The 12,010-nt window shown below is 41.9% G+C and overlaps 1 protein-coding gene and 1 pseudogene across 17 annotated transcripts in view; one reads left to right on the forward strand and one right to left on the reverse strand.

Annotated features, from left to right (window-relative positions):
* The window catches only part of VPS13B (vacuolar protein sorting 13 homolog B), a 779,033-nt gene that overhangs the window by 73,861 nt on the left and 693,162 nt on the right, over positions 1 to 12,010 (forward strand). For all 17 annotated transcript variants that reach the window (XM_089336373.1, XM_089336374.1, XM_051844658.3 and 14 more), the window contains exons 11-13: positions 506 to 643; positions 2,488 to 2,575; positions 11,776 to 11,967. In XM_089336373.1, coding sequence (XP_089192499.1) covers positions 506 to 643; positions 2,488 to 2,575; positions 11,776 to 11,967 — 418 coding nt within the window. The remainder of the gene's footprint in view (positions 1 to 505; positions 644 to 2,487; positions 2,576 to 11,775; positions 11,968 to 12,010) is intronic.
* LOC108176522 (PDZ domain-containing protein 11 pseudogene) lies at positions 4,815 to 5,462 on the reverse strand (annotated as a pseudogene).

Below are 12,010 nucleotides of genomic sequence, written 5' to 3' on the forward strand. Positions count from 1 at the left end.
TCTGGGTCTCCCACATGGGTACAGGGGCCCAAGGATTTGAGCCATCTTCTTCCTTCCCAGGCCATAGCAGAGAGCTGGGTCGGAAGTGGAGCTGCCGGATCTCGAACCGGCGCCCATATGGGATGCCGGTGCTTCGGGCCAGGGCATCAACCTGCTATGCCACAGCATTGGCCCCGTCTTAAAAGAGGAGCTTTACTGTTTTTCCTGCAAGAAATTATAGAACTCTGGGGAATTTAGAGTTGATAGCATTTAAAACCTGGTTAGTAATTTCAAATAGTTTCCAATACATCTTTTTTCTTGTTTATGCAATTACTTGGAGCTCTTCGTTGGTTTGTTAAAATAATAGATGATGAAAATGGAGAATGCATTACTCATATTTTTATAGTACTTGAAGTTTTACTAATTTCTATTGACTGTTCAATGAGTGTTATAAAACCAAGAGGTTTGTTTTCCTTCACAATGTAATGATTTTCATCTTGTTCATAAGTTTTGCATTTATTTTTAGGAAGCCTGTTTCTTCATTTGTGGTGAAAATTTGAGTACAAAAGGTTTGACGTACCTTACAAATTCTTTATTTGATTACCGGAGCCCAGAAAATAATGGTACTCGTGCAGAATTTATCTTGGATGCAGCTCATCATAAGGTCAGAAAATATATATATATATATATGATGCAAATTCTAGGCTATTTGAGTAGACATGTTGTGTGAATTTTTGTGATTAACATCTTTCTTCTCAAATAGTATCTTATGAATACTAATAACTTATTGACAAATACTGACACATTTATAATTTTGTGGCTCAACTTTTATATCTATAAAGATTTGAGGAGTGCTAGGGGTCTTTAGTTTTATATAGTATATAATTGTTTATTTGTATCCTATGGTTAAAGTAGTCATGGAAGAAAGCATACATGTAGAATTTTTATTATGTCTGGAGTTTCAGATTGGTGGGAGGAAATGAGGAATTTTACTTTTTACTATGTTTACTTTTTATTGTTTGAATTTTTAATGTAAGATTATAATAATATATTTATGGAATATTAACAAGTTTATGAACTAAATTTAGTAGTTCAAAAAGTTACCTGAGTATTAATAGAATAAATATTTTGATAGTTTAAACTTTTTTTAAAGGAATTTCTTCTTTTTTTTTTTAAGATTTTATTTATTTATTTGAGACGTAGAATTACAGACAGTGAGGGGGAGAGACAGAAAGGTCTTCTGTCCGTTGGTTCACTCCCCAGTGGCTGTAACAGTTGGAGCTGTGCCGATCCAAAGCCAGGAGCCAGGTGCTTCTTCCCGGTCTCCCATGCAGATGCAGGGGCCCAAGGAGTTGAGCCATCTTCTGCTTTCCCAGGCCATAGCAGAGAGCTGGATTGGAAGAGGAGCAGCCGGGACTAGAACCGGTGCCCATATGGGATGCCGGCGCCGCAGGCGGGGGATTAATCTTCTGCGCCATGGCATAGTTTAAACTTTTTTTAGCATTTACTTTCACTGTTAGGTTAATACTGAACTGCATAATTAAATATTTATTTATAATTTTTAGTTTAGAGTTTCAATTGTTTCATGTAAATTTCTTGAAATATGTAAGGGCTAACTCTTGAGAGTATACATTATTAGATTTTTGTGATAATGATAAAGGTTAAATGTGTATTATCTGATCCATTAAATTTTTAAAAAAAGATTTATTTATATATTTGAAAGTCAGAGTTACAGAGAGAGAGAAAGAGAGGCAGAGAGAGAGGTCTTCCATCTGCTGGTTCACTCCCCTATTGGCTGCCAACGGCTGGAGCTGTGCCGATTCAAAGCCAGGAGCTTCCTCCAGGTCTCCTATGTGGATGCAGGGGTCCAAGGACGTAGGCCATCTTCTGCCGCTTTCCCAGGCCATAGAAGGGAGCTGTATCGGAAGAGGAGCAGCTGGGATTCGAAACAGCGACCAAATGGGATGCTGGCACTGCAGGCGGTGGCTTTACCTGCTATGCCACAGTGCCAGACCCCTAAAAATTTTTTTAAACATTTATTTATTTGAAGGGCAGAGTTAGAGAGAGAGAGACATCTTCCATCTGCTGGTTCACTCCCCACATGGCCTCTGTGGCTGGAGCTGGGCCGACCTGGAGCCATCCTCCACTGCTTTCCCACACATTTAGCAGGGAGCTGGATTGGAAGTGGAGCATTGTGAAGGTACCACAGTGGTTGCTTTACTTGCTATGCCACTGCACCGGCCCCATTAAAGCTGTTGATTAGCTAGGTATTATTGGTGAAGTAGCAAAAATGTCTAGTAGAATTATGTATATCCTTTTGTGTGTTCTGTGATGGGAGTAACATCACTTTTCTTAGAAGTAAATTCTTTAGTTAACTTCTGTTCTTTTGTTTTTGGTAATCCTTTGAGTTGACATACATTGTATGTAAGATTATATGTATCTTACCCATCAGATTTTAAACTCAAAAATTTTTTCTATACTGTGTTCTGTTTGTTTCTTTGTTGGCAGGAGACTTACACTGAGATGGCTGGAATGCAAAGATTTGGGGCTTTTTACATGGATTACCTGTATACAATGGAGAATACCAGTGGCAAAGGTATTGGTGTCTTTCCTTTATGTTTGCCTTTCCTTGAACAACAGAAGCAAAGACATCTTCAGAATCAGTTGATCTTTTACCAGTTGTACTCTATTAGCCAGATTTATCTTCTAGTACTTTGAGGAATGGTGTAATTTTAATGTCATACTAGGATTTATTTAGAATTTTGGCATTTAAAATTGTTCTTTGTGAATTCTGTGGAAAGACATATTGTGGGCCAGCGCCATGGCTCAATAGGCTAATCTTCCGCCTGTGGTGCCGGGACCCCGGGTTCTAGTCCCGGTCAGGGCGCCGGATTCTGTCCCGGTTGCCCCTCTTCCAGGCCAGCTCTCTGCTGTGGCCTGGGAGTGCAGTGGAGGATGGCCCAAGTGCTTGGGCCCTGCACCCCATGGGAGACCAGGAGAAGCACCTGGTTCCTGGCTTCGGATTAGCGCGATGTGCCGGCCACAGCGCGGCGGCCATTGGAGGGTGAACCAATGGCAAAAGGAAGACCTTTCTCTCTGTCTCTCTCTCTCACTGTCCAATCTGCCTGTCCAAAAAAAAAAAAAAAAAAAAAATGATTTCTTCAAGTTTAACTGTCATATTATTATGTATTATGCTTATTATTTCAGTCTTTTATATTCAAATGTTAGTGAAAATTTATTTTTTTGGGTTAATATTTTTCTTGTATTTGAAGACTTGTTTATTTAAAATTTCAGATTTCCAGGTTCTACCTCAGACCAGTATAATCACGTTCCAGGGGAAGGGCTTGGAAAAAACCACTGAAGCTCCTAGATTCTTTAAAGGCAAATGTTGGCTGGGGACACTTCACCCCATACCTGCCCAGGAAAGTTTAAATTTTGAATGGGTGATCTGAACATGCCAGTGGAGGTGGAGGGGTGTGACCTGGAATCACAAATAATGGGTCTGTAACTCAAGATCTAAAGGCATGATTAAAAAAAAAATCTAAGGACATAGCAAAAGGTTGTTATTCAGGGTTTGGGTGAAGAAAAGGCCAAAGCCAGCTGTTAATACAACTTACCTTATAAATTAGAAACTGAGAACCAATTTCTTACTGCTGCCTCTGAAAAGAAATGCATCTAAGACCCTTCTCTGGCTTACATTCCAGGTTAGACTCTGGGAAAGAAAAGAGAATTAAATTCCTATCATCCTGTGCAGAGAAATGTCTAAAGCTGGGAGCAGAAAGAGCACTGTTTCTTCTAGGACCCTCCATCCCATGCCCTAACTCGGTTACACTGTAGCTAAGGTTCCTGGGCCTCCCTATTGGTCTGGCCAGACACAGATAGTTGTGAATGGTATAGGACTGCAGGTTCCTATCTTTAGATGATCTTTTTGTTTTTGGTGTCAATAGCATTTTTTAAAAAGATTTAATTATTTATTTGAAAGCGTTAGACAGAGAGAGGGGAACCAGAGAGAGGTGGGGGGGGGAGAGGAAGGGGGAGAGGGGTAGAAGGAGGGGGGAGAGGGAGGGGGAGAGAGAGAGGGAGGGAGGGAGGGAGAGAGAGAGAGAGATATCTTTCATCTGATCAATCACCACCACCCCCCACCCCCTGCCATTGGCCACAACAGCCGGAGCTGCTCCGATCTGAAGCCAGGAGGCAAGAGCTTCTTCCAGGTCTGCCATGCGGGTTCAGGGGCCCAAGGTCTTGGGCCATCTTGTATTGCTTTCCCAGGCCATAGCAGAGAGCTGAATAGGAAGTCGAGCAGCCAGGACTCTAACCGGCACCCATATGGGATGCTGGTGCTTCAGGCCAGCTTGTTAACTCACTGCACCACAGCGCTGGGCCCCTCAGTAGCATTTTACATCCAATCGGTAATATTCAAAAGTTATACCAACATTTGTTCAGCATTATGTCTTTTTTTTTTTTTTTTTTCTTTCAAGAATGGGGAGTAGAAGGGGCAAGTGTCTTATGGGGGTCTCAGGTGTATGAGACCTTTGGCAGTACAAGGACAGGATGAGATGGCCAGGCAAGCCAGATGGAAGGTCCCTAAGATTCTTTTCCTATTGATTTCTGTAATTAAAATGACAGGTCCTGTGTAAGTCCTAACATATGGTATAGAATAAAAATGTCAAGTTGCCTTTGTTAGCTAGGTGCCCAGCAGACTAGGTTCTACCTAAATATCATCATCTTCCCTTCTGGGAATGAAGCTCACCTAGTAAACTAGGGAACTAAAAGTGCAGTACAGTTTGAGTGACACAGTTGGCTAGCTGTCCTCATGCCCCAACTCCAGTGTGCCAAGGAGGGGCTGAGAGAATGTCTCAGGTTGCTTCCTTGGCCTGGCCAGCTTATCCTGGCAGATTCCACATGGAGGACTATGGGATGCAACTCTCTAGTGCATAGTCCTCTCTTTTTGGCAATGATAATTATAGGGAAAGAAGCAGATACATATACTGATTTCACATACTGATTTCACAGGCTGTCTTCAGTATCTCAATAGCCTTGCTGTGCTCAGTATCTTAGAAATCCTCATCATTGATGGCTAGTACTTGATCACCTTCCTGACATCCTTCTTGATGTGCATCAGAGTCAGGAATCACCTTGCAGTTGAAGATACCCAGCTGTGAGGCTTTTCCTCCTCGGATGTTAAATCCTAGCTGAGCTTCCAGGAGGCTTCTTCAGTGTGATGATTTGGGTTAGACACTGGGTCAACCTATTGTTGTTGTCTGGGTGATAAGACTGTCTCATGAGGTGGAATCTATGCTGGAGGATTCTCATGGGCAGTTAGGAAAACCACTGTGTAGTCATTGTAAGGAATCCGGCTGTCCATCTTTGGTGAGGCCTGGTGGGCTGGACTCAGCCACCTTGGGGCCAGTATGCCGCCAGTGAAGTCTGGGAACTGGAAGCGGATGTTCTCTGGGGTCAGAAAATTGATTTTTCATAGCTTTAAAAAGGTGATTTGTTAATCTAGATGATTAAACTAGATCTCTGTATAAAAGATGATTTGTTAAACTAGATGATTTGTTAACCTCTGCACATACAAAGAAGACCAAAACATTTATCAAGAAGCCAATCAATACTTTTGAATTAAATATTTAGATAGTTATAAGATAGATTAATAGTTTAATGTTAAATTATTATTAATACATTATTAATATTATTATTAATAGATCATGTTAAGACCAATTGTATAAAGAGTGAGCTAAGAAAGAGGTCCAAATGAGAAAGTATTAATTTGTTTGAGGAGTTGAAGACTTTTCTGAGGTGATTTTTTTTAAAGATTTATTTATTTATTTGGAAGAGTTACACAGAGAGAGGAGAGGCAGAGAGAGAGAGAAAGAGAGAGAGAGAAAGAGGTCTTCCATCTGATGGTTCACGCCCCAATTGGCCGTAAAGGCTGGAGCTGAGGCAATACGAAGCCACGAGCCAGGAGCTTCTCTGGGTCTCCATGGGGGTGCAGGGTCCCAAGGACTTGGGCCATCTTCCACTGCTTTCCCAGGCCACAGCAGAGAGCTGGATAGGAAGTGGAGCAGCCGGGTCTTGAACCGGTGCCCATATGGGATGCCAGCGCTTCAGGCCAGGGCGTTAATCCACTGCACAACAGTGCCAGCCCCTGAGGTGATCTTGAAGTAACTTTTTGGGATATACAGAGAAGTGAGCAGTAATTTTTTGCCCTTTTCCTTTGTAGTGCTTCCTAAATGTTTTTCTCATTGGTCAGTCTCTGAATTCATTGCTTTCTCTGATCTCACTTAAAGTAATCTAATACTTTTCTATGAATTTTACTACTACTATATGTTATTGATACTTGTATTTGTATTTCTAGTCCAGACTCCTTAAATGTTCAGAATTAAATATCTACTGCATACTTGACATATTCACTTAGGTGTCTCACAGATATTTCAAAACTGAGTATAGGGGCTGGTGTCGTGTCACAGTGGGTTAAGCCACCAGCTGCGATGCTAACATTGCATGTGGGCGCTAGTTTGAGTCCTCATTGGTTCATTTCCAATCCCGCTCCCTGCTGTTGCACCTAGGAAGTCAGTGGAAGATGGCCCAAGTGCTTGGAGTCTTACCATCCATTTGGTAGACACAAAAAGAATTCCTGCCCTCCTGTGATCACACTGGTTTAATCCCTTAAAAATCCTCACATTTTTTGCATTGATTTATTTAATAATAAAATGAGAGTAATTTTTCAGATTGTGTTCTAGAATTACTTGGTCAGTAGTGATAACCATTAAAAAAAGCTAGCTATAGAGAAGAAAGTAAAATTTTTTGAGGAAAAAATTTTGGAGGAAAGTACCCGTGAACATTGAGGTAGAAATGTTCCTTAGTCAGATATGTGAAAGTCTGAGAAGTCTGTGTTAAATTTTTGCTGGTTATTATTGTGTTACAGTTGCCAATTGTAAGCTGGCAGGTTTCTTCTTGTTCAGTGTGATGTCGTGATATCTTACTCATACACGGTGAATATCATTATCTTGTGAAAAGGTGGAATCATTAAGTAATCTCTTACACCTGCAGATTTAGTAGTCTTTAATATTAAAACCTTTGTAGTTGCTTCATTATGTTTTCTGAAACCAAAAGTTTGACATTTTAAATTTTTAATATTTTTTTTACTTCTGTAAATAATAGATACCTTAGTCTTTACCTTTGCCTTTTTTTTTTTTTTTTTTTTTTTTTTTGGACAGGCAGAGTGGACAGTGAGAGAGAGAGACAGAGAGAAAGGTCTTCCTTTGCCGTTGGTTCACCCTCCAGTGGCTGCCGCAGCCGGCATGCTGCAGCTGGCGCACCGCGCTGATCCGAAGCCAGGAGCCAGGTGCTTCTCCTGGTCTCCCATGGGGTGCAGGGCCCCAGCACTTGGGCCATCCTCCACTGTACTCCCACGCCACAGCAGAGAGCTGGCCTGGAAGAGGGGCAACCGGGACAGAATCTGGCGCCCTGACTGAGCCTAGAACCCAGGGTGCTGGCGCCACAGGCAGAGGATTAGCCTAGTGAGCCGCGGCGCCGGCACCTTTGCTTTCTAGACAAAATGTTAGAAGATAAAATCATATAGAAACATTCATTTTATGTACTAAATGAATTACTAACATACATTTTATGTACTAAATAGTTAATTGTAAAGTGTATCTGTGTTCACACAAACCAAGAAATACAAAATTTCTAGCAGCTAGGGAGCCTCTTGTGTGGTGTGTTCCTTTTCTGTCATACTTCTTCACTAGAGGAATCTGCTGCTTTGAGGTTTGTAGGGAATCATTTTCTTGCTTGGATTTACCACTCATCCACATATTTTCCTTTTTTTTTTTTTTTGGTTTGTTTTGAAAGTTAGAATGAGAGAGGAGAGAGAGAGAGAGGGAGAGACAGAAACAGATCTTTCATCCACTGGTTCACTCCCCAAATAGCTACAATAGTTGGGGGCTGTGCCAGGACGAGGCTGAAGCCAGGAACCAGATTGTACATTCAGGTCTCTCAAGTGATTGGCAAGGACCCAACTACTTAGACCACCTTCTGCTTCCTTCTCATGTGCATTAGCAGGGAGCTGGATCAGAAATGAAGCAGCTGGGACTTGAACCTACACTCCAATATGGAATGCTGGCATTGCAGATGGTGGCTTAATGTGCCACAATGCCAGCTTATGATTAATTTCTTGATGTGCGGCTGAATTTTTTTAAATAATATAATTCTCTTGACAATATTACATACAATTTAAAAATGTGTTCATTTTTTTCTCTCAATTATCTGTTCATTTATTGCTTGCTTTTAAGTAGCTCTCTTGCTATGTTTATATTAGTCTGTGAATCTGTATTTGCATATACAGTGATGGTGATGGTAATGATAATGTTGGTTTTAAATTGGTTTAAATGCAAGGCTTTGTTCTAAGTGTTATATATATTATGTATAATAAAATAATGTGTAGTTATATATATTGTTTAATTCTCATAGTAATTCTGTAAGGCAAACAACATTATCCTCATTTTACAATTGAGGAAACAGCCAGCTCTATACAGATTAAGTAACTTGCAACATTATACACCTTGTTTTCTGGGATTTGAACCTGGTTAGTCTAGCTCTAGAGCCTACATTGATAACTACTGTGTTCATATTTCTTTCCAATCTAATTTGAATCAAGAAATTAATGGTTTGTAGAGTTTATGAACCTAGGAAAGTATTTTGACTTTCCAACAAGAGTATAATTTTTATATGCTTCTAGTATGCATTTTATTTAAATTTCTTGATTTGTTGTGTCCTGACATTTGTTTATTTCTATAACCACATGTTAGAGTAGGATTCTTTTTTTTTTTTTTTTTTTTTTTTTTTTTGGACGGGCAGAGTCGACAGAGAGAGAGAAAGGTCTTCCTTTTGCCATTGGTTCACCCTCCAATGGCCGCTGCGGCCAGCGTGCTGTGGCCGGCGCACCGCGCTGACCCAAAGGCAGGAGCCAGGTGCTTCTCCTGGTCTTCCATGCGGGTGCAGGGCCCAAGCACTTGGGCCATCCTCCACTGCACTCCCAGGCCACAGCAGAGAGCTGGCCTGGAAGAGGGGCAACCGGGACAGAATCCGGTGCCCCGACCGGGACTAGAACCTGGTGTGCCGGTGCCGCAAGGCGGAGGATTAGCCTATTGAGCTGCGGCGCCAGCCTAGAGTAGGATTCTTGATTCTTTATTATTGTGTTTAAGGATTAATTTTCTAGTTCACTGGATAGAGCTAAAGCAGGTGTTTTTTCTTTTCTCTACAGGTGTGAGTCTTACACAGAGACTCAGCCTCATGGGTATAAGTTTTCATGAGTAGCAGTGGGAGAACAAAGCCGGGGCTTTAGTGAATAAAGGCAACTGAAGGTTTTTAGTTTCTCATCATTGAAGTCAGGGTTTGCACTCTGATAGTGCAAATAGTTGGTAGAATTGTTTGATAGCTTGCAAGTTTCTAAGAAAATTGAGTTGGATAAGAAGACAACTTTTTGTCAGGAGGTATGAAATATAGTAGTACAGGTAGATGGTGATGGGAGTGCTGTACACTAGGTTTTAATTAAGTGCTATGAAAATCTTTCCTGTTTTTGTTTGAATAAATAAAATGGCTTAAGAATTAAAAAGTGTCATACATTGTTATGTACAATAATTGATATATGTATTCAAAGAAGTATTCATATTAGATAATGTGAATATCTGTAGAAAGAGGCAAGATTTTCTTTAGAAAACAATCTTGGTTCTTCTTCAGTATATGAACATACAAAGGATCAAGGAACTAGAATTCTGCATCAAGGAGAATGGCCATCATAATTTTAACTTGAAAAAAGTACAAAGCAGATGATACCTATCGCTCCCCCTCTTCGCGGAGGAATGACACAGGACCCTGCGCTGTTCTTTTGTCTGCTCGGCCCTTCCCGGGTTTGCTGCTGGTTCTTCCCGGGTTGGCTACCGACCCTTCCACCTCCGTGGAAGGGCGGTTCCCCCTGCCACTTTCCCCACTTCCGCGGGGGAGCGGCACACCGCCGGCTGGCTCTCTTGGGGGCTTCTCGGGGGCTGCTCAGGTGTTCCTCAGGTGTTCCTGGTGCATGTTGTCTCTCTCCTCCTTTATAGTCCTCTTCCACCAATCCCAACTCTGCTACCCACATGCCGAGTACGCTGCTCTCTTCCAATCAGGAGCAGGATCAGCTCCCGCAGTTTGTCAAGTTGGTGAGAGGCAGCTGCGTAGAAGTTTACTCCTCCCCAGTGCTATATCGTGGGAGAGCAGATGCATAGAATAAGTCTTAATTCCAGTAACAGTCTAGTCCGAGTTGCTCCCCACAATACCTGTTTTCATTTCCACGGTCCCTAGAAAACTCTCAAGGAGGGGCTGGCACTGCAGTGCAGCAGGTAAAGCTGCTGCCTGTGGTGCCGGTATCCCATAGAGGCATGGGTTCAAATCCTGGCTCCTTCTCTTCCATTTTAGCTCTCTTCTGGCCTGGGGAAGCAGTAGATGGCCCAAGTCCTTGGGCCCCTGTGCCCACATGGGAGACTTGGAAAAAAAAAAAAGCTCTTGGCTCCTGGCTGGCACCGCGGCTCACTAGGCTAATTCTCTGCTTGCGGTGCTGGCACCCCCGGGTTCTAGTCCCTGTTGGGGCGCCGGATTCTGTCCCAGTTGCTCCTCTTCCAGTCCAGCTCTCTGCTGTGGCCTGGGAGTGCAGTGGAGGATGGCCCAAGTGCTTGGACCCTACACCCGCATGGGAGACCAGAAAGAAGCACCTGGCTCCTGGCTTCGGATTGATGCAGCGCGACAGTCATAGCAGCCATTTAGGGAGTGAACCAACAGAAGACCTTTCTCTCTGTCTCTCTCTCTTTCTCACTGTCCACTCTGCCTGTCAAAAAAAAAAAAAAAAAAGCTCTTGGCTCCTGGCTTTGGATTGGCGTGGCAGCCAACTGGGGAGTAAACCAGCAGATGGAAAACTTCTCTTTCTTTCTGCCTCTGCCTCTCTGTAGCTCTGCCTATCAAATCAATCAACCAATCATTTTTTTTTAAGATTTATTTATTTATTTGAAAGTCAGAGTTACACACAGAGAGAAAGAGAGGCAGAGAGAGTGGTCTTCCATCCGATGGTTCACTCCCCATTTGGCTGCAATGTCTGGAGCTGTGCCTGTCTCAAACCAGGAGCTAGGAGTTTCTTGCGGGTCTCCCACATGGGTGCAGGGGCCCAAGGACTGGGGCCATCTTCTACTGCTTTCCAAGGCCATAGCAAAGAGCTGGATCGGAAGTGGGACAGCCAGGACACAATCCAATGCCAATACAGGATTCTGGCACTGCAGGTGGTGGCTTTACCCACTATGCCCCAGCACCGGCCCATAAATAAATCTTGAAAAAAAAAAAAAACTCTCAAGGTGTCCTATGAATGTATAATTTAAAAAATCTTATTTTCAATGAAACTTTTAAGATATATTAGTAGTGTAATGCAACTTCCTCCAGAATCACCCTTTCCATTCAACACAATAGTATATTGGATATATGCTAATTAAATTTTATAGAGTAATTTCCTAAGAATGACCATTTTGATTTATAGCACTTGTTGCCATGTTATTAAGCAGATCACAGGGATAATTGTTTTTTGAATCAGTTGCTTTTGTTTTCAGGAATATCTTATCTGCATTGAGAAAAATACAGATCTTCAGAGTTTTTTGTATCCAGCTGATAGTGATATTAAAGCGTGAAGGTACAAACAAGATGAGAGAGGACTAATATTAATGTGTGTACTTTATGTCTGATTCCTGCTTAAGTTATATAATATTTGGTTTCTTGTAGGTTCTGCAAATCAACAAGACTTTTCCTCAGGAAAAAGTGAAGATGTGGGAATAGTCCAAGAGAAGTCTACTAAAAGCCTTGTTATAGGTCCCCTTGACTTGCGCTTGGATAGCAGTGCAGTACATAGGATTTTGAAAATGATTGTTTGTGCTTTGGAACATGAATATGAGCCATATAGTAGGCTAAAACCAGGTTGGTTTGTGATTCAATTCTTAATCTATTGCTAGCTGATTTT

This window comes from Oryctolagus cuniculus, chromosome 6, assembly GCF_051225735.1.
Source record: "Oryctolagus cuniculus isolate XC-2025 breed Fujian yellow rabbit chromosome 6, ASM5122573v1, whole genome shotgun sequence".
Taxonomy (NCBI): Eukaryota; Metazoa; Chordata; class Mammalia; order Lagomorpha; family Leporidae; genus Oryctolagus; species Oryctolagus cuniculus.